At 33.0% G+C, this 27,578-nt stretch overlaps 2 protein-coding genes across 2 annotated transcripts in view; one reads left to right on the top strand and one right to left on the bottom strand.

Annotated features, from left to right (window-relative positions):
* Nucleotides 1-1,956: 1,956 nt before the first annotated feature.
* Smp_000070 (1-acyl-sn-glycerol-3-phosphate o-acyltransferase) lies at nt 1,957-5,256 on the top strand. The gene is made up of 6 exons (XM_018792011.1): nt 1,957-2,395; nt 2,426-2,556; nt 2,598-2,773; nt 2,806-2,901; nt 2,933-3,005; nt 4,915-5,256. The coding sequence occupies exons 1-6, from the start codon at nt 2,217-2,219 to the stop codon at nt 5,049-5,051; spliced, it is 792 nt and encodes a 263-aa protein (XP_018644914.1). The 5' UTR covers nt 1,957-2,216; the 3' UTR covers nt 5,052-5,256.
* Nucleotides 5,257-11,405: 6,149 nt separating this feature from the next.
* Smp_000050 (transient receptor potential cation channel,putative) overlaps nt 11,406-27,578 on the bottom strand; it is a gene marked incomplete at both ends in the record, with an annotated part of 59,472 nt that continues 43,299 nt past the window's right edge. Inside the window, 9 exons of the mRNA XM_018792010.1 lie at nt 11,406-11,576; nt 12,936-13,049; nt 14,704-14,868; nt 17,559-17,909; nt 21,396-21,583; nt 22,823-22,867; nt 24,278-24,317; nt 24,728-25,050; nt 26,441-26,488. Of these exons, the coding sequence (XP_018644913.1) occupies nt 11,406-11,576; nt 12,936-13,049; nt 14,704-14,868; nt 17,559-17,909; nt 21,396-21,583; nt 22,823-22,867; nt 24,278-24,317; nt 24,728-25,050; nt 26,441-26,488 (1,445 nt within the window). The remainder of the gene's footprint in view (nt 11,577-12,935; nt 13,050-14,703; nt 14,869-17,558; nt 17,910-21,395; nt 21,584-22,822; nt 22,868-24,277; nt 24,318-24,727; nt 25,051-26,440; nt 26,489-27,578) is intronic.

Genomic DNA, 27,578 nt, shown 5'->3' with positions numbered 1-27,578 from the left:
AAATTGGGAATAACGTAGGAGTACTGAATCGTTTAATAGTAGTCCATAGGTCAAAACAAAGCCCATTACTAAAGGAATATGAATATGTATATGCAATAAAGCTACTTAATAATTACCCAGTAAGAATATATGTAATAATAGTCTATAACTAAATCATAGCAGTTAGCATCGATTTATTCCTCGTTCGGACATAACAAACATCGTTGATTGTAAATTGATGAGTTGTATCCAGGATCTGTTGTTGCCATGTCTCCACCATTCGTTGCAACTGTTATTCGTACTACTCCTACTCTACGACGATCGCAATATACTTCTACCATCCAGTCAGCCATTTCAGCCAAGTCTTTGAGAGTGATTGACCTATTCGATACATACAGAATTTGTTGCATATGGCACGTAACCTGTGTAATCACTCCTGTCTTTAAAACTAGTCGTCTAGTTTATAGATTACGACCTACCGTTTCACGTACTGCTAAAAATGAGGTTACTTTCTGTCACCAAGGTCACAAATGTCCAACAAATGGAGGAGTCTCTCTCGTTTGCGGCTTAAATACGTTGTATGACTGCAGCCTTTAGTTTATCACACGGTGGATCCTCTGCTATTTGATCAATGAGGTCATCAACTTCACATTCGAATTCTGCGGGGATCGGGCCCACTACATGTGCATGTTTGGTGAGTCTAATCCAGGAACTAAAAATGGGGCTTCTACTTATATAAACCGAATTCTAGAATTCTTTGCACCGCACGCCGGACATAAATCTAAGTGTTCATGTGTAACCAACAGTTAATATGCTTTATAAAGTGAGCTGAAACGTGTGCAGCGGGAGTGTTAATAAACAGTTAGAAAACAGCGGCCAACAAAATTCATAACTAGTTGTGCATGCGAATACATGTATTAAGCGAACAATAATCAGTAAGACATCAGAATGATGAATAGGAATATAGGAAGTCAGCCTAGATAAAACCCTCCTTGGGTAAAGTCGGATCTTCAATAATTGAGTTGGATGATGCAAAATTACAGTAATGACAGGAACTGTTACCGAATTAAACTTATTATAGATATCCCCACAACAATACCTGAACTTTCTTAAATAGAGTAAGATCTTTGATGTAAATGGATTACATTTAATAAGTCGAACTATGAGAAATAGACTCTGTTGTGAAAGAGTAGTTTTTCTGCACGGGTATCTCTGAATGTATGAAGTTGACTGTTGTTTGTTTTTCTGTTCTAAAGTCTCAATTATAAGGTTTGATTGTTCAGCGTGCAAGGATTAATCTGTTAGGTTGTAATGGGATTTAGATCACCATGTATGGTGTTGTTAACGGATTCTGTTTCCTTTCTATTACAAGGCGACCAAGGTTAAATTATTTCAAAAACGAAGAGCAAGCCCTGCATGCACTGAACTTACAAGATGACTCATTATGCGCGATTGTGACTCCACAGTCATCACCGTTGGTCGATATTCATCTGATGAACTTGCTAGCTAGGAAACGGAGTACTGTCCTGACACATACTTAGCTGTTTGAGGGCAACTCTTAACAAAGCAAGTGTTCTCTTGGCGTGCCGGGCACCAACCCTTTGGTGAAACACGAGCGTACCAATTCCTCTTGTCCCATGACATCTAGACGAGAAAATGCCTAAACTGCTATTTGCTGCAAAGAGTTGAGGTAGTTGATCGGATTTTCACTTATTTTCTGATGGCATGATAAGAACTGGATAGTCACCTGCTGGGTGTCCAGTTCAGTGCATGCAGGGCTTTCTCTTCTTCTTTGAAAGCATATAACCTTGGTCACCTTGTAATAGAAAAAACAGAATCTGTTAACAACACCATACATGGTGATCTCAACTGCATTAATAGTTGTAACGGTATTAAAAATCATTGCATACGACGTTACTAGCGTGAGTTTGTTTTTCTTAGTGCAGAGTAAACGTACTGGGAGGAGAGGAACAAGCCCTACGTAAGCTGAACCTGCAGAACAATGAATAAAACTATTTTGTAATAAGTTTCCCTTTTTGTACTCGTACCGCGTCTTTCAGTTTTAAAAATATCTCCTGTGCCAGTACATCGCGTTCTTACTTCAAAAGCATTTACCGGTCCTGACTGTTGTGTTGTTGTTTCAGATCTCTCCTGCTTCCAAGTGGACGCTAATATAACGTGCTACAGAGTATCAATCGAGTTGAGTTCAACTGCAGCCCAACTGTTAACGTTGTAGTATGTTTCTGTGCATGTTAGCTTACACGTTTATTTTATTTGCCACCATTCCCATACTATACCGGGTTCCAAAAGTACAGTACTATGTCAAATTTTCTGTTCTCTGTTTATTGATCCTTATTGGGTCATTCTTTTATTCCATTCGGTTGGCTTTCAGAGGTCGAAAATATGAAAATGCTTGGTAATAACCTTTTCCTCATAACTTTTCAAGGATGTTTGTAAAATATCTAGCATTTGCTGGAAGGATGATTGGTTTGAATCCTGTTGTCGAGGATGGCCATCTTCTGCCTGAGGAACCATGTATTTATGTCTCCAATCATCAAAGTTGCATAGATGTCACAGGTACTCATCCACACAGATTCTTACTCCCTGTGATAATTTAGGTGTGGGGGATATATGGCCAAAACGCTGCTCGGTAGTTTCCAAAGCTTCACTTAAATTCATGGGTTTTTTGGGAATAATTATGTGGCTGAGCAAGACTATTTCCATTGATAGGTCCCATCATACAGATGCTATTTCTGCCATGGAGAAAGCTGCCATAGCAGCCAAACAGAATAAGGTAAATGCTTTTCATTTTGACGGTTTCACTAGGTCTCGGTCTTCATTTTTCCTGAGGGCACAAGATCCGATGCTGTTAATCTTCTGCCCTTTAAAAAGGGCGCATTCCACATGGCCATCGAGTGTCAAGTAATACCTGATATTACTTACTAAGATTAAGTTTCCGATTCAACCTATTGTCATTGAACCGTATGCAAAGTTCCTCGACCACAAGAAGAAACTTTTTAAAAATGGTGAGTTTATTTTCAGGAATAGACTGACGAATGAGACAATGATTTATGGACGACCTTTGAGCGACTCTAAAGTGACTTTGAGAATGTCCACCAATTTAACAAAGCCAAATAAGAGTTATAAACCTGTTTAAAAAACAAAGATTATGATTTACAGTTAGTGGTCGCGGTTAGGAATTAGATTTAGGGTTTTCATCACGAACTGGCATCAGCTAAAATGCAAAAACGCTATTTGGTCAAATAGATGAATGAATTTCGAGCCTAAATCCAAAACCTGTTGTCCTAAATCTAATTGGTTCGTCCATAAATTATAGTCTCGCCAATTGATGATTAAAAAGCATTTCGATTTATAAATGTTTATCCTGTATTTGAGTTGAAAGCTAAGAGTTCTCATCCATTTTTCATGCTCCTAAAAAAACCTTCTTGCCACATTTGTGTTTTATTCGGGCCATTTCTGGTTGACCGCTAGGTTTATTCCTGAAGCATAAATTTTCTAATTTTATAAATGATTATAATTCCACCTTATTGGGAAGTATTAAACAGTGATACAGTCACTCACTGTGTCAAGAAGTTTCTCTGCTTGAGTGATTCAGTAATCTCAGTATTTATTCCCCCCCCCCTCACTTGGCCATATCTTCAATTCGCTACATCTATTTCGATATTAGCAATCAGTTTGTATATGTATGGATAACACAGAAAATATGTAGTTTGTAGACATAATGAACACACCTAGCAAAATAACTAAAGTGTAGATTCATTTTATGATCTATGATCTCAGTAAAAGTTAGGGAAGACTCGTTGACACATGCTGAAAAACGATATTTTTAGCTTACTATGTTTTTATTATACTAAATAGCATTGTTTTGGTAGTTTCTCACAACTTTCGGTATATGACCGTAGGGTTTATCATAAACTCCAGTTTCCGAACCGCACGTTCTTTGCGGGCACTTTAGCTGCTTAGGAAGACGAACCGGTTAGTTTGTGACTCCGTATGATTGAAACTAAGTGTGTAAGACTGGGACCTACTAAAATCTTGAGTAAGTTCTAGAAATCATTCAACGTCCCAACTTGAAGCATTGTCAAACATACCTCATAAAAGTAGTCATCGGCAATACTGCTGAAATGTCGTATTCATAAAAACGGAATAGACCTTGTCCATTGATATATGTCTTGACTGTATTTTCAATTGACCTGCATTTTAACACTTGTTCATTCATTTACTAGTCGTACAATTTCCCTTCTATTTTTTCGGGGTTTCGCTCAACCGTGTGTGGAGCGTTTTTCAGTGCGCTATTACTCCGGAAGTTTTCTGTTGTGTATGAATGTAGGTTAAAGATATTAACTCGATATCTGATATACATTAGTCTTTATTACGCAACCAAATGTATTTTTACTAGAGCTCAGGTCAGCTGGCTAATATATATTTTCAACTACTGAGTCTTCTGCATTGAGTCCTAGGACAAATCTATATTCACTTTATCAACTGCCCGAACACTAATTTTACCTAATTACATGCATTATCTGTAGGTGCCAATCTTGAAATCCAGTTTCTTCATTGTTCAGGTTGTACCGTTGGCATAAAGTAGCGAGAGCAATTATGAATTAACCAGTCCCACTCGGCCTTTGTTTATGTAACTTGAAAGTATGTGTAATGTGATGAGGTGAGTGTTCATAAATTGGGTAACTCAAAGTAGACTCTATACATCACATATCAACATTACTTATACAGTGTTTATTTAATCATCTGGTTTTTCGTTGAGCTTGCAGTGGTAGTAAATAGGTGGTTGTGTATTCGTTAATAGGTTTGTATCGAACTACATTCAATTAATTTCTTGTTCAAGAAACTACAAAGTTAGAATACTTAAATTTTGAAATTATAATAACATCGTTCATGTTTGTTTTTATAACTCAGCCACTTACAAAGTGAAGGTCCTGCCGAAAATTGACACTAAGGGAATGAATAAATCACAAGTTGATCAACTTCTCAGTGAAACGCGTGAAAGAATGGTTGCTGCATTTGAAATGATGAAAGGACCAACTTCAAACTGAATAAATTTTTTATACATATGACCCATGTACTTTTGTTAGTTCATTATGATGAGCAATAATTGCTTTTATTTTTGTACCTAAACTTACAAAGTCCAACTTACCAACTGGTAATCTATACTAAATTAGTACCCTCCGTCCGAAAAATTTTTAGAGTGATTTATGTACCCCCCAAACCACAAAAATTATACCTAAATGTTAAAGTGCTACATTTTAGTGTTGTCTCTATTTTTCGAATAACAATAAAAGAACTAGTCAGTACTCTTTCACACAGAGTGCTGATTCTTAATGATTAGTACTTAAAAAGTGTGAATATACGGGAATAGAATTATAGCGGCTACTAAGTAATCATAATGAAAAGAATTTTGTCCTGAAGGTATCTGGTTATGACAAGGTCATTTGGTAACAAGCCTAGTCATGATCTTATCATTTCGTCGGTGGTATAATACTTTTTTTGTATATTTAATACATTAACCGTACGTGCGAACAATTTAGAATAAATAAGTGATTTACCCTTGAGGACATGATTTAACGTTTGTTTGATTTTGAAATCAACAACTAAGTAGTTGTCCTCCGTTTAAATTTCGATTGTTGAGATATTCCTTACTTTTTGTCTTGTTAATTTTTACTCAGCTTGTAATATGCGATGTACTAAAACCATAATGGGCGTTCTCTCAGATTGTACTTTAGTGACTTGTAATATTTCATATTTATTCATTATTTTAATCACGAAAGAAAGATAATATACAGCCCCCAAATGCCCTGGTACGGCCGAGAGTGGGGAGAGTCTGCTCTCCCTCTCGAAATGCTCTCATATGGCCACGCGAATATATAGCCTCTTTCAGGGAAGTCCTACTCACTGCCTTCTCGTGGCAGGGGTGTTGTTCACAAAAGTGAGAGAACGAAAAGCGAATGTTCAGTGCTTTAACCGGGTTGGTGGATGTGGAGGATCCACCTAGGGGAGTTGGAAAACCCTGATTCCAAACCAATGGTGCACATGGGCTCCAGGATCCTGAAGGAACGAATGGCGTATGAACCAACTGTTGGTCACCGGCTACCATGGGACTGCATCTCCTTACGATGCTTCACTGCCTTGTGGACTAGACCTTTAGGTCAAAGGCTCCGGGTGTGGCTCCCTAAGAAAACCACCTGCTTCAGTCTGGGCACCTGGGCAGTATCACAGCCCTCACACAAATCGAATGAGATTTGTGAGGCGTATATTTATCTGGCGCTTCCTTGTACCAATATTTATGTGTTTAAATAAATAAAATATACATCCGTGTGATCACTCAGCCAGATTAACTTATCGTACTGACTTAGGTAGTTTTTGTCCACTTGTTTTGACTACATGTAGGAGGTTCCTTTGGAGTTTAGTTTATGACAAGAATACTTATCTACTTTGATGAAGGATCCATCTTGTAAGGTTTTATCTCTAGTTTTGATTTATGCTAGGTGTAAATAAAGCTATCCTAGGTATGTCTAATTAGTACTAGTCCGATTATTATTATTTTTCATTGTATTATACTGCATGGATATCTAAGTGTAACCTACAAGGCATGAAAGCATTCCTAAATGTATCCCCACAATTTATGGTCGTCAAAGTAGCTTAATACGTCCATTTTGAGATCCTGAAATATCTATAACACTGGTTTAGAACTAAGCTTTTTTACTCTTCTGGGTTCAATAAATTAGCCTAAATATCGGACGATCACCTAATGTGTGTGGAAAGACTACTGTTTTGGTGAATAAAAATTTCTTCAAAGGGGATTATAAACACAGCCATATGGAATTACTTTTAAAATTAAAGGGAAATCTTTTCGACCTTGATCATATGTATATTATCTCAGATGCCATCATATGAAAATTTATGTACTACTGACTCTGGAATCGAATAGGAAAAGCTGACATGAAACATCAAGTTAAAAAAAGCTGCGTGCGAATGGAAGATGTAGGAATATCACAACCTTTTAAAAGGGTCTTTCAAGTCACAGGTCAATAAAACGTACTCTTAAGATGACCTTAATGTATATAGTATCTTTATTCGATTGGTAGCCCTCGATACTCATCGTTGTTTTTATCTCATGTTTTTCCCTTCCATGTCTTCATACATTTTCTTGATCTCTTTCTGTATAAAGTTTCGTTTTCTAAATAAAACAAAACACTTAAGTTTTGTATGCATCTTTACTATTATTTCCTCAAAGAAGTTTGCGCATGAACGGCAAATACTGCATGAGAAATGTATTCATTTACCGATATTTTTGAAGCTTGTGTTAATTTCAAGACTTATTCATCTATTTATTTGAACACATAAACATAGGTACAACGAGGCATTAAATACATATGCGCCACACGATATCAATGAACAGAGATTAGGGTATGGGAGTCAAATAATAATAATAGTGATATAGGGGTAAGCAGTTGAATAAGCGAAAATACAGTCAGAAAGGATTCTTTCAGATATAGAAGCTACTCTCACTTTTATAAAGAAAGTTACATCAGGATCGCCACTGGCTTCTCTTTTGGATCATGTGTGACTGCGTCTCGAACCACTGTATTACGCTATCTCTAGGAGCCCAACTAAGTTGTGAAGGTCCTATAGATCCCAGTCCTGTACAACTTTCTTTCATACTACGACACCATTTCATATACTGACTACCTCTCCTCTTTTTCCAATCAGTCCCAGAGTCGTCCAGCCTCCTCAACTTGGAGAGGCCAAGTTTCCTTAGCATAGAGCAAAACTACTCTCACAGACGCTTCATAGATCCGACCTTTTACAGCCAGACTACGCGAGGGTGCCAAAAGTGGTCCAGATTAGCATAAGCCGCTCTGGTTTTCACTAAACGTGAATTGACCTGATCTCTCGCAACCACCAGCACTCACACAGCTGCCCAGATACACGAATTCCTCGACTACTTCTACCTGCTCACTATCGAGAGTGAGTACAGATTCAGGGTTCTGTGTCTCATAAAAGTACTTTGCATCTAGAAGGTGCAGAGCACATGCCATTCCTACGCATACTAATTGCCAACTGATTAAGTGCGGATTGCAAGGCTTGGGTACAGTCGCACAGGAAGACGATATAATCCGCATGCTCAATGTTAGAAAGTCTTTCTCCAGGCAACAGATACACACCGCCATTACCTACGTCCACGAAAGATGTTTCTGGAACATCATCAATGGCAAAGTTGAAGAGGAATGTTGAAATTGGACAACCCTGCCTAAACTCACTGCTTGAATGAAACAATGGAGAAAGGTGGTTGTATGCTCTCACTCTGCCTGAGGTGTTTGTATACAGGGCCTTTGACATGTTAATAAACTTCTCAGGTAAACCCTTCTTCAATAGACAATCCCAGAGAATATTCCTGTCCAACGAATTGACGTTGGCCTTGATGTCAAGGAACGCTACGGTTGTTGGCCTGTAATAAGTATGACTGTTCTGACATTTGATGGAGTTCAGAGTTATGATCAATACATCCTCGACCGGAATGAAATCAGCTTACTTCTCTCGATTCGATGTCAGTTTGGACACAATCGGAAGTAGACTTATTCCCATGTAGTTGTTACATACGTGATGTAAGCGCTTTTTAATAATGGGGTCGATTATCGACTCATTTCACGATGTTAGGACATTCCAGAGTCCTCAAACTTATGCAAGTGGTTCTGTCAGTTCGATAAGCAGGTCTTCACCATCGCTAACAATGGGTTGGAGGTAAGTTTTCTGGGCCTGGCGCTTCGGGAGTTTGTGTTCCTTGTGCACTTAAACCTCGTTTTATGGATCACTCGTTACTGGCCATGGAGAGCAGCACCGTCTGGTCGATGTTGTCAGGTCAGCAGACCAGTTGAACTGCTCTTTGGAAAGCTCAACCCATCATCCAAGACGTCAGTATGTGGTAATGATTTGCATTCCGTCATCTCCACAGTTCACTTCACACCTTAACTCAAGGTTAATATTTGTCTGTCGGAACGTGTAGTAGATCGAAGCATAGGGTTTTAGTCCATTAACTCTAAGTGAGCTCGAAATACAGAGCAACACAAATCATGGTTTAAATTGGTGTATGTCTTTAGTAATATCAAATTGTAACTCAACAGATTAAATGTTGGTGTCAATGAAACGCGGACACTAAAGTGTAAACATCGATCATCAACTAAAAAGAGAGGTGTATGCATTCTGATATCCACTGTCCACCTTAACGAGTTCTTATCAATAGACGACAAATGAAAATGTCTGGGTGTTTATGTAGAAACCAGTAACACCAAGAATGGCTCGTCAGCTGTCTTAGTAACCAACCACTGGGTAATTTCAATGGCTAATTATAAAAACACTGTTTGGGAGGCACTGTCGTAATATAACGTGCATGACTTACCTTACTGAGCAGTATAATTCCTTTAAACATACATACTCTAGTGCAGAAATGATTTCATCTAGGTGTTATTTTCATGCCGGATTATAAATTTTGCAAAAAATCTACCTAAAGCGTCTTGGTTACTAGTAATTATTTAGTGTGTTTTGTAATCCATGCCAACGCAACTCTTGTACTACGCCTGTTGTGCTGAACGATTTGATGTTTTGAATTTATAAAGCCCTGGCCCTCATTTTCTTAGTTGTTGGGATGCATCAACAAGGCGAAGTGATGATTCAAATTTATTCAGTCGAGTTTTAGGATTCCACTGTGATTTCATTTAGATCGAGTGCTTTTTTCCTTAATATATTGCCTCATGATCTGAAGTGTGATAAGTTTTCACTTTCCCCTATTTTTAATATTCAGTACGATTTTCCAAACAATCTATGGAAGGAGTTGAAAAACAGAATTATGTCGCCAATAAAATCATATTTAGTTTTGTGAATATGGTAATATCCATTTATTATCTAGTTTGTGGTAAAACGTGATCGATGTGTATCAGCTTGTTTCTGTTTCTTAAATAAGGATACCTGCCTATAAAAGAGAAATTAAAACTAAAGTTACTTGCCAATGCTTAGTTCTTGACAGTTACTGAAATAATTTAAATAGTAAGGTGTTGTCCTGTATATTTGCGATGTCGTGGTTGAGAGAACGATGAAATTCTGGTAGAAAATCTTGCTAAACAACTTTTTGGTCTAATTTCCTTGCTATTAAATACATTTATTAAACCTTCTGGATTCGTCGTTAAGTATCAGCAAAAACAGTTACACAATTTAATGAACATAAAATTGGTGTCTAATCAACGCTTTCATAGGATATTAATGATAAAATCAAAACTAGATATACGATGTTGTGTTTCAAATACTGAATAGTTACAAATCAGTAGTCAATTAAATTTTATAGGACCACAGGAATACTTCATGATAGGTTTTGAGAGGTCTTAGTATTTTCTTTTAAGTCATCAGTTAGAGGTTTTCTCAATGAGACTAGAGGGGGAACAATTTTAACAAAATCTTTACAACCTGTGTCTTTTAAGTGGATCAAAGTATTTTAATGATTCTTACTATATAAAATGTGAATCATTGTGTGGACACTGCGCAAAATGATTGACAGTTAAATAAATGTGAAATATAAAACAGTTTGAGATTCACATTCTGTCCAATCCCACTTCTTTGTTTTCACTATCAAGAAATGGTTATTATTTAAGTCAAACATTAAGGCTGGCATATCTCGATCAAATAAATCCTGGTGACGTTTGTACAGTCTCTTGCAGTTTTAATTTATACGTTTAATACACGATTACCACTGTGTATTTCGCTTATCACACTCACTGCTTGACTTTTACCAACTATTAGTAGTATTTAATGCATAAGTCAGCATTTTTAAAAAGAATCCATTAGTTTTAGACGTTAAACTGTTTAACTGGTAATGGGTATTATACGAATAATAAGCTCAGCTCATAAAACATGGTATCCAAATTATTCTTATTCGTATAACAAAACAATCAGAAAGAGTAAAATACATGATGTTCAATAACGGTAAAGAAAAGTATGTATTTGAGTAGCCAAGGTGTATCCTTCAATAAACTTTTACAATACTAGCTAGATAAAATGCAAAATAAGCAACCAAGAAAAGTGATACGTGAGAGACGTTTTTGTCTAATATCAGAAGGATTAATCTACTCGAATTGAAAAGGTAACCACTAGACGTGGCACATTAACTGCACAAATTTCTAACAGCTTCATTCAGAAGTGTTACTGTACAAATTCATGTGAAAATCTTTTTCCTTTGGAATTCAATAATGAAATATTTCTATTACATATCAAAATAGTGGAATATACATGCTCAAATCTGTTTTCTGAGAAACAACAAAATTATAACTAATTACGTGAAAATTTAGACACCAACTAGTTTACAGTAAGTCTATTTGATAGATGTTTTGTTTGTTTTTATTTAATCACACATCTTCTTCATGGAATTTGACTTCCTTTACGATTTTTAACGTTTCTGTACTGGAAGATTGTATTCGTTTTGTGACTTGTCGAAGGATTTTCTCATGACTTGATCTCATGCCTACTGTATTTGTTGAATCTAACCACACCGCATTAATTCCTTCCGGAGTGAGTAACTAAAAATATATGCAAGTGAAATTTTATAGATATATTTTCAACTTCTTTATAGATAAAGTAAAATATCTCACTGTTGTACTTATCACCTTTCACGAATGTTCTTAACTAAACAGAATTTGATTATTTACTAAGAGTTTACGAAATATGAATGTAATTTTTGAAAAATGTGTAGCTGATTAAATACAGTCACACTGTTTGAGTGAAGGAGAGTAATGGTACCCAGCTCTCCAAACTGAAATATGTGAATTGAGGTCTCAACTTTCTACCTAATGATTAAGAGCAGTTTATTTTTACCGATGAGCCGACGCTCCACTTACAAATTTTTACATAATTACAATACGAAAAGAGCAAATTGTAGGTCATTGAGGACAACATCTTCTCATTTACGTTGTACATTAACATACAGACAATATTCGGATAGTTTTACTGAAGCGCTCTACAAAGCAAAGCATTGGGTAGAGTTATACTTATAATTATTCTATCTTCTTGTTTCAATTGATTAGTGAAAAGTTGAATTTTAACTTAAGGTACAGTTCATCGAAATAAGTGTTAGGCAACAATTTGTACAAATTTGTTATGCTGTGAAGAATAAACACGAACATCGTTAGACTTTAATTTTTAGCCTATAATTGTCAAAATTTAGTTTGCTTGTCTTCATCATTTTCTCAATCCCAAGCTCCCATTTGATCCGTAAACCCTTTTCACTTTTCCTGTTCCCTATTCATTGTAAGCTAATCGGAGCCTTGCATTTCAATGTTTACTCTAAATTACTTGTTTTGTCACGTATTTTCTTAATTATGGTGCGTTGTGGTCTGATTGTTCATATATTTAATCATGCACATTTCTGATTTAGAACTTCATACAAATGTTGCGATCTTGTACTACTGCTTCTCATCTTTTCGTCTACTGGTATTTGAGAAAAAAAAGATCAGAGTAGCTAGTCATCGTTTGCAAAGAAGATTAATAGTCAAGCCATTTCGATAGTTTGTCTACACGGCGAAGTCAGAAATAGTCGAACTCACATGTTGCTCTCACAAGGTTACATTAAATGACCAACCTAAGGAAAAGACGTACAATTGATTACGGAAATTTAGATTCCAGTCTAAGCTGTTGAAGTTGTGTTTGTATGAACTATTTTTTTCCGATTGATTTCGAATTTCAAATACAGTACGTTCATTTGTACTCATCTAGGTTTATCTGGCTTAAATTGCACTGTTTCGGAAATCCCTAGTTAATACAATAATTCGAATACTTTTAATTATCATATTATTGCAGATTGGGGCCAATTTCACAACACCGATAAAAGTATACTTTTTCTGATCAACATTAAAATATGGTTAGAAATTCATTGGATTTACCTGAATAAGTTCATCATGATCAAAATATGGATCAGAAATATGTTTATGGACCACAGTTGGTTCGATCCAGGCGTTATCTGTATTGATTGTATCATCCAAATATCCAGAATATATCTAAACAAAAAGTTTATTCACTGAATCAAACAAAGGTGTCTGCAAGTCATCATATCTAATGCTGACAAACTGAGATTTATCAGTCACTTCTACGTGTAACTGTTTATTGACATACAAGTCGACAAGATTAACAGATTCTGAAATAAATTTCGTGTTATCATTAAAATGACGAAATTTAGTATTTCAGTACTCGAAGCTTTGATTGCAGAATGTGCATTTTCAATTTTCTAGTTGAACATTTGAACATATCCAGTGTTTTTAAGAACTTTCATTTTTGAAATTTATGAGTAAGTGAAGTAATAAAAATTAGGATAAATGTATTTCATCTATTTATAAGACAGCTATCAATCTAAAATTCTGATCCTGTTAAAGCACTTCTAAATATTTATACTCGCAATGTTTGTAAAAGTTTTGAACTATATACCAATCACATTACCAAGTACCCGAATGCACACTTTTATGCTTCGTTTTTATGAGCAAGCCAGCATTTACATTAGAATTTGACATGATGTTCATAAATTTGACTTTGATGACTTTCTAACTTAATTTCTTAGGCTTAACATTTTTTAACTGACGCGCAACTTTTATTAACCGCATTCTTAGAGTTTTTTTGATTATTAGCAGTTGTTCTTTGGACTCGATATCTGTCTTTTGATCAAACAATCGTTTGAGAGTAATAGGTGTGTGCACAAAAACAGTGGGATTAATCATACGATGCTAAGAAGGGTAGTTGAGCATATATACATACATAATCGCTTATAATCAAATGCTTTGACAAACATAGGATTCAAAAAAACTGTACTTCCCCATGACAAAATGCATAGTTAAAACATTTTATGGGACTGAACCTTAAAATAGCTTTAAAGTTTTTATCTGGAGATTATCAGTTGAGAAAGCCTTGGTCTTTAAAAAACTCAAACCTTGTTTTTGTGTACCAAATAAACTTATCCTTATCTTGGATCTGCGTAGGATGATGAGTCAATTTAATCTTTCCATATCACATTACTTTTCATCTACTTTGTTTTCAAATTATCATTTTATATTTGTTCAACTTTTTATTCAATAGACCTTGAGTGTAGATGTGACTAGGTTATTCGAAATGTATGGCAAAAACACATCAAAGTTTCTGAGGTTAATTTTTTCTTAGTATACTATCAAAATAATGAGCGTGTTTTTATAAATGTTCATTTATCCTGCTGAAATAATCAGGTTCTCAATCACCAGTAACAAGGAGAGAGTCGTAATCTATGGTTGGAAACGTAATATCACATTAATCGAAATCGACCAAAGTGGTGAGATTTCATCCGCTTGCTGTCGTCGTTTGACTGTTGAGTTTTATGTCATTCTATACTTTTCACTATTCAAACTCATTTACTTTCTTTGAAGTATACTTCTCTCGTTTTGTTTTTTATTTTCATGTATATTATAGTTTTCACCTATTTTCGTTTTAACCTTGTAAATTTCATTTCTCGCTGTACCGATAGGTGAGGTATATCATCTCAGATTGATGCACAATGGTTCCAAGTCGCTCATTATCTATGATTAACTATAATATAAACAGTTAATCAATTTTAACCTGATTTCATAAGCAAAGTCTTCATTACATTAAATTTGAAATAATAAATAGCAATTTTAAGATTAATACTCAACTTACAATTTTTGTGGTTAAACTGGTGAATTTTTTCAGGGTTTCTACTAAAGTTGTTTTCTTTGTTGGCATCAATTTTACCAAATGTTTCATACGACTTTTTGTAAGAATATCAAATATCTCGTTTACACATACTTTATGATCACAACCAATAGGATGTTGAACTAGAAACTGAAATAAGATGATAAAATAATGACAATTTTTCAAAATTAATAGAAAACCAATGAAACTTACTTGTATACAGTTGAGATCATAAGTCCATTGAAGCTAGACCACAGTGGAAAACCTCGAAACACTGGAAGGCCGTTTCGTCCTATTGTGGGACTCAGCAGTGCGCATCCACAATCCCGCCTCGCGAGATTCCAGCCCAAGACCTATCAGTCTCGCGCGCGAGTGCTTAACCACTAGACTACTGAGCCGGCATCCAACAGTGTTAATGTCTAACTTCAACCAATGCACGAAATTGAGCGACACGTTCACCAATTGTCTTCAGTGGGTTACTATCTCACAACAGACCCGGTTGAACACTGATCACTGCTCCTCACTAGAACTCCAGGAAATACGTCTTGAACCCAGTTACCAGTGAGCATATATATATTAGATGAAAGATGATAATGTATGTAAAAAACAGGACTAAAGTTACTCGTGTTTAAAATTAAGAGGCGGGATCGTGGATGCGCACTTCTGAGGAGTCCCACATTAGGACGAAACGGTCGTCCAGTGCTTCCAGGTTTTCCATGATTGTCTAGCTTCAATTGACTCATGATTTCAACTACGAAAATTATTAGTTAATTAAAAATTGAAATTTTGATAAATCTAATGGTTCTATTCTCTTATTTAGTTTTCTATAAAAGTTTTATGATTTACAATTCATTCACTTTATCATTTTCAGAATAACTTGAATTCATTTATTAGTAAATACTCTAACATAAAAGTAAATATTCTCGTTTAATTGTGAAAAATTAATCATTTTAATTTGTTTTAAATGTTTATAATATTAAAAGACTAATATTTGAACATGATTTAGTTTATAATATTATTTAAAATGACCTATTTATGTTATATCCCGAAGAGAATTATGAATGGTAACTTCTGAGGACTATTTATGGACCAATATGATATGTATATTTCCTATTCTATAATTGTTAAGTAACTAAAGTATCCATATTCGTATTCCTCTTATTATAGGCTTCATTTTGACCCATAGACTATTATTATACAATTTACCATTCCTGAGTTATACCCAGTCTATTAATTACTGTCCCTCCTATTCACAGCCACATTTGGCCAAATCTTGTACATAAATTATTTTATATTTTAAGGTACGATGTGGTCAGTTTGATCAGTATACAAACCCAGTATGTTTGAGAATAATGATTGGTATTGGTGTTCTGGACTTAACTGGTTGGGCTAGGCAGAAAGCAGGACTGATGAGTACTCAAGACTGCTCATACAGTTTTCGTGTATCATTGCCCTGATCGATAATTCACTCCCCTCTGATTGGCGGGGACCACCACGTCATATATTAAACAGGGCACGCAGGCACACGATATAACAATTTATTCTTAAAAAAACTATCCACTTCTTCATAAAACTATTAATAGTATTTCTCATCTAATTCTTTTGCCAATATTAAGAAAATATTTAGTGTCTGTATAGCGGCTTTAACCACTATCAGGTTGATAAAACACTAAAAAACCAATTTATTAGTGTACACATTTGTAGAATGTTTTAATATGAAAACTCATAAATTTGCAGCATCTTATTGAGTTTGCTATGCATAACCTTTTCATAATTTATTACATCTTGCTATTGTTCAAGTCATTTTTTGGCATTTTTCATTTCATTTTTTCACTATGTTACGCAAATTTTAATATCGACCTCTTTAAAGTTTGTTGTAGAACCCTGAGTTACTGATACTTACTTTTATAGGTAGTGAAACTATGTATACCTGATTAAACCCAATGTTTAACATGCTCACTAAATAAACCATTGTTCAGATAATAGTTCCCCTTAATAGATATATACATACAATGCCTAATTTATACCGTTCATTGTAATCCCTTTTGATATCAAGTAGAATAAAAAAGTACTTAACTATACAATGTAAAATTTTTCTTTATCAAAATTACTATTGACCTTATCGATTTTGTTTATTTTTACGGTTTGTATTTTATATAGCTATTTGTGTAGAAAAACCTGGATTTTAGATCAGAAGAACAAAGGCACATGGTAGTTTTGTTAGTCCTGAATGATGAAAATAATAGTCTAGAGGTTTTCATAGTATTTGTATTGTATTGTATTTGTAGACGTACAAGAAATTAATCAGTACCATTTCATTCATAAAGAATTCTGTTTTCATAGTTTAAAAGAAAATATCTGTACTCTTCTAAGTTGAGAACAATATCCTAATAATAACTACTGTCCTCTAGTAAATTAGTGTTAATAATTATTTTTAGTGCTCAGTTAAGCTAATCTCAAATATCTCATTAGTAACAACGTTAACTAAAATTATGTACCTTACGGGTTTGAAATTCAAATCCAAAAGCTCCCTAAACTCTGTATAGACGAATCCAAGGGACAGTTGAAATGATCTGTTAGCCTAGCAACATTTTTTAAGAATCTCCTGTTTCTCAACCATTGACTGTCGATCCACATAATAAATCCCACATCTGTTTTTGGTTCACTCTTTATTGACTTCACTATCCTTCTCTCCACGATTTCTTCACAATATTATTAGTTTATTTGTGCGGTTCATGTTCTTGATACTCTATTGTACAAGAATCTTTTGGTATATATAAATAAAATGAATTTATATTCAAAATTCATTAGAAATCAATCTTTACAAAAAAGTAACTCACCCATGGTAGTTGTGAGCCTAACGGATTTTTGTAAACAATAACTTTAAGAGCCTCCTCTTTTGTATACTTGGATTCAGATAGATGTTCGTTTGACCTTCTTGTAATGACTAGTATAATAGCTGAGTTTGCACCCCATTCAGGTAAATGTCCTTTTCCATTAACTCCAGTGCGACCGCCAGGATTTCTAGGACATCCAGTTATTGGATCAGGAGAAGGAACATTAGGAATTCGTGTTCTGAACTGAAGCTTTCTTTCCTCTGAAAGTTCCGCGAAATTTCCTGGTTCAGTCCATCCTTCAATTGAGTAAACTGGAGGTTTCCAGCCTAAACACATTGGTTTCTGTGACTGTTTCTGTAATCAATGAAAATGGTATAAACCATTATAAAGATTAAATCCAAAAATTATCGGGTTTCGACTTTATTAAATAATCTTCCTCTCCATGTATTTCTTTACCGAGACACCGATAGATCAATAGAATCAGTTCATAATAATAAAAAAATGTTTAAAGTATGACGTGATCAAGAACTACATTTTGAACACTCACGAAACGCAAAGGTAAATATTACGCTCAAACATACCAACAACAAATGAATAAATTAACTAGGATATTCTCAATCTTTCATACTACATATAAACAATGTAAAACAAATATACAATACTTAAAATTTAATTACAACACATAACACGAAACTGTTACAAATGATCAAAAAAAAGTAAAGTCATTTCATTATTTTCGAATGAAATCTACTCAATTAAACTGTAATCAATCAATATTTGGAAAAAAAACTGGCAGATTTTCAAAAAAAATTTTTTTGTTTTAATTTTTTTACTTTGTAAATTGTTTTAATTTTACATTGATGCCTCATTTGAAATGTTATTGGTTAGTAACTCAATAGTACTGTTATCTCAATCAAATTAATGAATAAACTTCTATTATTATTATTATCATAACTATTACTATTATTATTATTACTATTATTGTTATCACTATTATTATTATTACTATTATTATTATTGTTATCACTATTATTATCATTACTATCATCATTATTATTACTATTGTTATTACTATTATTATCATTACTATTATTATTATTAAAGATTCTTTATAATTCACTTGATAATCAATTTTAATACATGAATAGTAGCTATTCAATAATTCATTGTATATAATTTATAATTTTGTCTTTTTTGTAAATGCCTTTTATAAGTTCAAATTATGTACATGTATTCTATTGCTCAAATAAAAAAAAGTAAACTCATCAGAAATGAAGTAAGAACTACACATTCAATCCTTCATTTTCAAAATGTTCATTAACTGTTTCCAACTTTATTGTTCTTTCATTTCCATACCGATTATTCATTGTTTCCGTTCTTTTCTATTCAGTCTTCTTAACCTTCTGATGACAAGCACTCCACTTTCGATAAGTGTTATCTACTACTTATATCTGTCGACATAAGTAGCATACATGATAATGTTGATAGCAATGTGTTCTCTCAGCATCACATTTAAGTAAAATTAAACATTATGATCATATGTAGCCATATTTTAAGGATATTTAACTGTAAATTTACTTAATTAAGTATGGACTTTGACAGACTTATATTAAAAAGAACATTGACTTCCGAATTTTCAGACTAGTTTTTATTGATTTTAATCGTAAGAGACAATATACGAAAATACCATAATATTTATAGTAGTATGGGCTTAGACACTATAAATGAGGCTTTTTTAAATAAGTTTGTTGTCATTGCAGACTAAATCTTAGGAGTAGTCAATTATGGTTTGGTTGTTTTCAAAATATTCTTGGCCTCATAGGTCACAGCATAAAAGTATTCACAAAGATTTTGCAAGTTCCTTAATAAATTTTAAAATGGCAATAAAGTTGAGACTGAATAAATAAATTGTTATCTTGTAGTGTGAAATGATTTAAAAGACTAATGAGAAAAAGCTTGTAGAATAAGATATTTTTTAGTTGAAGTGGAGTACGTTGATTATGTATCTTTTTGAAGGAAACCAATGTTCAAGTGGACAGGTTGGTGGATTATATCAATTCAGGGTTTCCATTGCCAGCACATTTAGTAGTGGATTATATAAGTATAAATCCAATGAGCTATCTTCTATTACTATTTCCCTATGGGCGAGTTTATTGTAAACGAGACTTGAAATCGCTTTGAATATAGAACACTAGAAAACTTAAGATCTTAAAAATTAAATTAAAGAATTATAGTAGACTTTGATTAGATGTTTAATCGGTGTACCGTATATTGAGGTTGAATAGTATAAAATCTGGATGTATTCAAATCAATGGAATTTGCAGTAGACTGTCAAAATTTTACACTAGGTCATTTCATTTGACGTCAGTAAAATTTATTTGAAAATTTAATCGAGCTTTAAAAAATCTAACTTATGGTTCTTCAGAACTATTTTTATGTGTACACTAATAGTTCTTTAGGCACATTGTACAGTCATTTATTAAGAGGTAGAAAATCTCATCCTTTCTCTTAGTTCAAACCAGACAGTAAAAACACATACTACTATGTATATTTCCTGAAGGTAAAAGTGTGTTTTTATTGTATTCAAACAAACATCATTCATCTAAAATATACTTTTCTAGTTTTACTTTTATTTGTATACTGAAATAATTTCTTAATACTTATCCGGTGGTTGAAGGTAAATGGTAAGAACCCCTGAATATATGTTTTGTGCTAGTTGTCACATAAGGGCAAGGCATATCTGAAATATAGTTGAAATTTTTATCCGATTCTTCTTGTTACATGCGAAACCCTCAAATTGCTACAATAATTTATCAGTTTGGTGTCAGTTTTCATTACGGATTAATATCAGATGTCTTAATTTTAGAAACTATAGAATCATGCACAGCTATACGACTCTTTCTTAGGACCTCTTCGTTGTGTTTACTAACAGCCCTGTTAGAGTATAAACGCAAGCCATTCTGTTATTGCGACGAGTACGATATTAGCTCAGCGTTTATTGGTATCGTGCTTACCAAGGGACCAGAAGATTCTGATTTCGAACTATGGCAATGTTTCTTGGTGTATATCACTGATGAGTTTTACATGAAGTTGAAATAGCTCTACAATAGTACGTCGTTCTAGTAGTTCTCAAACTATCGCTTGGCTGTTATGGATACTCATTTCAGGTCAAACACACTCTACACATCACCTTATTTAAAACATCACTTTTATTTCATTTTTGTTCAATAAATATCTGTTAATTTCCTATATACACTACACACACTAAAATGATAGTGAAATAACTTACATCGTACAATGACGAACTTTTTGAGTAGTAATGAAAAATATTTCATGGCAGCTTAGAAACTATTAATTAGGATTAGTAAAAGATTGAATTTATTGTAGAATTCATAGCCATGTCTGTTGGCATGTTCCACTCAATTCAATATGACTGGGAAGTGTGTACATAGAATTTTGGTTGGTTAATTTACGTCACTGTATTATTTATATTTGTCTATAATCAATATGGAACATTCATATTTTCTTCATTAGACACTTTTATTTGGATTATTATCTGAATTTTGAAACGAGATTAACTGGCTCTTTATTTGACCAAACAACTGATTATCGAATAACAAAGTAAAACAACTTATGGGTGTCAAAGTTTAAATGGAAATTTTGGTTTAGCCATAAATATTATTAATAGACAAGTTTTCTAAAATTCTACCTCTCTGCTTCATACTTTTAATCAACGTTTACCTACAAAATGATATAAATTTTTTTAATTTGCAAACACTTGAGTCGAAATATTCCTATCAAATACTAATAACGGACTTATATTAGAATATAATCACTTACTTCCCATGGTATTGGATGCGGAAATAGACGAGGTGTGCGATCAGCTGTTGGTGGCACAAATCCTGCATATTTGTGTGATCCTTTTTCGAAAACAGCTAGCTGACTGCTTTTCGTTCCTTGAACCAGTTTTATCATTGGTTGTTCACTAGATTTTGATCTGGAGTAAACTTTACTTGGTTTTTCTTTAGCTATACAAGAAACAAAGAAGGAAACTAGTTGAAGTTAACAACGCCCGTTCAAACTGAGAATTAGATTTAGATAACAGTCTTAGTAGACACTTTAGATTGGTTTGTAAAAAATGTTTATTAGTAGAAGAATTAATTCTCTGTGATGTAGCATAAAAATTCTTAGAAGTGCTTAGGATGTTATATTTTTAGTGATTTACTTAGTCAAAAAAAGTAGTGGTTAGGGTGTTTCAGCTTCTTACCCTATGAATAACAGACATACTAGGACATGACTTTAAATGACATAGAAGCTGGGAAAATCTTTATTATCTAAACGCACACAAGCCTCATTATAATGCGTCCAAATGCAGGACTGGATTTCTGTGAGACTAGTTTCAGAGACAATCAAAGATATTCTAAACTGCATACGGTAAACTAACTATGTAACATTCTCCAGAATGGGTAGCTTGTCAACTGGTATTGATCGATACTGAAAACTGTCATTTAATCAAGGTGACATCTAAATTACCATTTTAAATTACTAACACATATATTTGATTAAAATTTTAGTTGGAAGGAAAACTGTGTCTTGATACGAGATTAGAACTAGTAAAATTCAGGTTCTCAACCTTTACCAACATTGATTTTATCTTCAGATGAGTTCATTATAAGCCTTTTTTTATTCTATATTTCTACTTGACCTTATTATTACTATCGATTGTAGTAACAATACTTTCTTTTTTAATAAGATAACAATGTAAAAACAATACAAATACACATAATCACTATTTTAAAATTGTTGGGATGATCCTGAAAATTTCTCGCAATAGACATGACAAGTTCAGGAAACATTAAGAAGCAATTTATCCAATCAGCATTTGATTAGAAGTTTTACTAGAAATATCACGAAAATGAAAAGTTACATGTAGAGGTTCTGATTAGCTGATTACTACACTGCTACTATGTTCAGTAGTATTCTAGAATTTTCAGGAAAACCCAAGGACTTCTAAAATACCATAAAAACCCTATATTTTCTGTACATGAATGAACCTTTTGAGTAATGTGCTTCTCGTATATTTTGCGCTTTTTCTCTCGTGTTCAAGTCACTGTGTAGTTCTAGCTTGGGGGTTACGAGACTAGCTTAGCATCCGAATAAAGCGTTCAATCAACAAGATTTATCAAAAATTCCCAATTTCTTGTATTAAATACATGAATATAAATAGAAAGAAAATTAAAATTTTTGAAGAGTGTTTTTTCACTAACTTATAAGTATTCTTTCAAGTCGTGAATCAAGAGATGGATCCATGCCTAAAAAATAAAAGAAATGAAAAAAAAGGGATTTAAAAATAGTATTATTGAATCATTGGTAATGATAAATAGGATATATATGTATAACGAAATCAATAAAACAAACAAACTTTTAATGTTCAACATTTTCCCCCAAGAAATTTAATTACTTCATTAGTGATAGGTTTAAGGCTAGAGAGTCAATACCGTAGAGCAGACAATACAAATCAATATGATCGATTAAAAGCCACTCTTAATGGATTTATGATCTGGTGTATTTCAAGTTTTTATTTTGTTAGAGTTACTGGTGTTCATATTGATTAACAGTATTTCCAGGAAGGTCACGTACAGATTACTATCAACAGTAATTAGATAAAAGAGTTTTCAGTCGTTAATTCTTAATTAATAAAGCTCATTACTCTAACGAAAAGCAGTTTTATAAAAATGTATTGTAATCTAGTTTAAGTTTAAGACACCAATTGAAACCATTAGTCCTTAGCAGAAATGTCTTCTACATAAAATAGTATTTTGTAGATAATGACATAGGATGATCATACAGAGTTTTGTTGATCTTATTAAGAAATATGTCAATATTTGACTAGATATTAGAGTCTGAAAAATTTCACAGCAGTTAACGGACCAATTAAATACACAATAAATACAAGAAAACTATGTGGGTATTACTTTTTAAATTTAGACAAAATGAAATAAAACTCATTTTTTAATAACTGAGTAAAAGGTGGATGCATGTTTTGTCTAATTCCGCTACTTTTTTCACGAATTAAAATTAAACAATTTTTTCATCGTTGAGTGGATGACCTATTCAGTATACAATGAACCGGAGAAACTTGTACCTATTTATATTCCATAATTTTGATTATATTTCCTTGAAAAAGGTTGAACCAGGCGGGACGTTGGATTTACTTCAAATTCATTCGCTGAGATTTTACAAATATATTCTTACTATTTAATGTCTTACATCAACTTGGCGCCCAAATACTGTGAAACCATTTGCTCTAATTTAGACAAAAGTTCTTATATAAAACTAAAGATAATTAGTATTATTTCAATAAATAATAGAATTGAAACTCTTGGTAGCTAGAAAAGTGTAATCTATTCTCTGTAAAAGTTGATAGACCTAATACAAAATACCAGTTGTATCAGTAGTTACTTAAGTTAGGTTATGTAGGTAACAAATATTTTTTACGATTAGTTGATGAAGTTTTTCTAAAGTTGTCTTCAAGTTTACTGATGAACAGTATTAAATTTATCAGTTTTCTCCGAATTATTGATTTTCGTTTCTATTACTTCAATACAAACAATCAATAATTAGTGGGATGAGTTTATTTTTTTTCTACAATTTATATATATGTATACCTGTTTAATGATAGGAGTATAGACTTGAGAGATTACAAAAATAAAATGACTTACGTGTTTGCGGTTTAGGATGTGTTTCTTCTGGTTGTGATTTCTAGAGAGATCATATTGAAGATAGTGTTTGAAATAGTCATGAAAAAAACAAAAGAAAACCAATTAAAACTTATTAGAATCAAAGTGGTCAATGTTTAAATGATGAATGGTTATCAGCATTTTGTGAATTATTTCGCTCTATTACTGACATAATAATTACCCCTGAAAATACGTGATTTACGAGAGGTAACATTTATAATTAATTCATTGATGTGAATACATTCAATCGTAAGTGAAAAGCTGAAGGAATGGATTAGATGAAGAAAATAAGTTAAACTTCTTTACAACCCAACTCTGTACAAGTTGACTGTACGTTATAGTAACATTTTTAAATCAATATACATTAGTTGATTAGTGAATAATTTATATTTAATTTTAACTAAACAGCCCGACACAATAATAATAATGTACCTTTGAGTTTAATTCTTTGATTAAACTTAATACTTTGTCAACTTTCTCTTCAACAGTTCTAAGCCTGTCAGTTTTTGATTCAACTCTTGTTAGGAAATCATGCGTTGTTTGATAATATGTTGAGATAGCTGCAGATATCTCTGATGATATTTCAGCACCTCTGTTCATCTGCATTACTGTAGTTCGGACACTGACCATTTTTCCACCCTCTTTTTGTTTACGTTTTTTGCCTTGAATAATATATCGATCATAATCCCAGAAACGTAATCTTTCCCAATGTATAAGACGTAGTTCTTGAGGTGATCCAGGTTCATAGGATTTTTCTAAAATTGTTAATAAATCAATCATCATTTTTTTCTCATTCTGTAAATTCAGTGTTATATTTATTAATACTTATTGAATGATTAAAAACAAGTTTAAATCTATTAAATTGAAACGGTCAGCTGGATGGGTCATTTGACTGTCTCCTGAACAGTTGATACTCTAATGTTTAGAAAAATAGTACATTATTACCAGTTCTATTGGAAACATTGATGAAGATTACACGCTTGATGATAGCTCATTTCATATCATCGAAATCAATTTGTTATAAGTGTATTTGTATAAGGTATAATTACTTCTGTTGTGCAATAAACAGAAATACCATCATAGCTTCAATTGACTCATGATTTCAAGTATATATAGAAATATCATTTGTCAGCACAGAGAGATTCGTTTAATTTTATTACATCCGGATTATGATAAGATTGAAACATTTTAACGCTGATGATATTTTATCTGATAAAGTTCAGAAACAGAATAAAATCAAAGTAAACATTTACATTCCACTTTACGGAATTATTCAACTTATTAAGAAGTGGAAAAGGAAAGAAGACAATTGCGTTCACTAAATGTCATTGAAACACTACAAGAATAATCAAACATATAGAAAATGACCATTACTTAGTGATAAATATACATTCTATGTTTAAAATATATCAGTTTTATTCTTTAGATCATAAATTGACCGTAACTAGACAAACATAGAAGACCAAGAAGCACTGAAAAGCTGTTTTGTCTTTGTATGGTATTTTTCAGTGGTACGCATCTATGACCCCGATCTATTTCAAACGCCTAACCTTCAAGTCTCGTAATGACTCCTTAGATTTCAGACAACTGAGTCGGTGTCCAGTAGTTTACAAGTAAAACTTCAATCAATTCTTAATATTAGTCAGCCACTTTCCAATGTCACTGGTGGGTAACTATCTCACGTTGGTATGTCAGGGCTTCTCGTTAGAATTTCGGGATTACCTCTCAAAATACATCACAACTAAGCATATGATTATGATAAGAATACGGGGCTCGTAAAGTTTGTTGAGTTTCAGTTCATGATGTAAATTATAAAATTCTGTAATCTCCAAAAACTCCAAAGCCAGTAATAATGAATTATGTATATACCGTTTATCGACACCAAATGTATTATTAAGATACAAGATTTGTGTAGAGTATTAGTTTTTGAAGTGAGCTTTTACCACAAACTGTCATAATCTAATGAACCGATAAAAATCTGAGAACATTGAATAGCTATTTATCCCCATGTTTGATTTGGTTTAAAGAAGTATGGTGTTTAGGCCATTTGCAGAATACGGATTAAGAATCTAAGGAGGCATATTTTGTGAAATAATTAATTCAATGCAAACAGTTTAGCAAGGACACCTAAATTAAGCAGCTAACTTTTCGTATAGTTTATTCTTTCCTGAATAATAGCATTCACATCCATTTCTTTAATATAAAACATTCTAGGCAAACTCTTAAAGTTTAATTTTGGTTTTCGCGTGAAAAACTGCATTCAAAATATTGTAGAAAAGATATTAATATAACCGATTAATAAGGTTCAAACTATTTTCTACTAGTAATGAATACTACATTATGACTTATTTTCTCCTTAAAGTATTATAAATAAATATATATATCACTTACTAAAAGGATGATCACTTTTCAGTGGACTTTTCCTGCAACCTCTTATTATATAACGTATTATTAAATAAATATACCATATTATGTTTAGAGGAGGTGGAATCGGTGAACGATTTACATATTCTCCTACTATATGATATCTTTGTAATGCCCAATATTTTGTTGATGCTGATTCAATTCTCATATACGTAGAGCTAATAAAATATTGAGAAAGAAATATAAATTATCATTAGTATTTATAATCATGATATTATTGAAATTGCATAACTTAAAAGCTACATGCGAAGCTGCTAATATGAATCAACTCCATCAGCTAAGCAGACAAATCACATAAAGGTGTATGGAATATTTTACTTTAATTCAAATCAATCTAGAATCTCGTATTTAAATTATAATTTGTCGTAGTGATTAATAATGTGAGTGATGAAATCAGACATCTAGTTCCTGGATGATATTATTATTATTTCGGGAAAAGCACATAAATCACCGGGCACTGACTGAAAACCTTATAGCTTTTTTAAAAGTCAAGTGAACAGTAAAATAATTTATGGTTATTTGTAGTCATTTATATTTTCCCCTTATAATGACAAAATAACTATCAACTTATCACTTTAGTTATTAAAGATTGTTTTCGTTTGAAACAATTAGACGTTTAACTTCTTTGTAACTGATATTTTGTAACCATTCACCAATGTCATCAGTGAGTTGATATCTCCCAACAGACCTGCTTGAACTCCACTGGTTACTGCTTCTCACCAGAACACCAGGAAATACCTCATGGAGCCAGTTACTAGTGAGCACATGATCATTATCAGAAGGGGTTTGGTGGAGATTTTAGTAATTTTATAGAGTTGAGATCATGAGTCAATTGAAGCTCAACTCTATGAAATTACTA

The sequence above is a fragment of the Schistosoma mansoni genome (assembly GCF_000237925.1).
Source record: "Schistosoma mansoni, WGS project CABG00000000 data, chromosome 1 unplaced supercontig 0010, strain Puerto Rico, whole genome shotgun sequence".
Taxonomy (NCBI): domain Eukaryota; kingdom Metazoa; phylum Platyhelminthes; class Trematoda; order Strigeidida; family Schistosomatidae; genus Schistosoma; species Schistosoma mansoni.
This window is presented reverse-complemented; position numbering and strand designations above follow the sequence as displayed.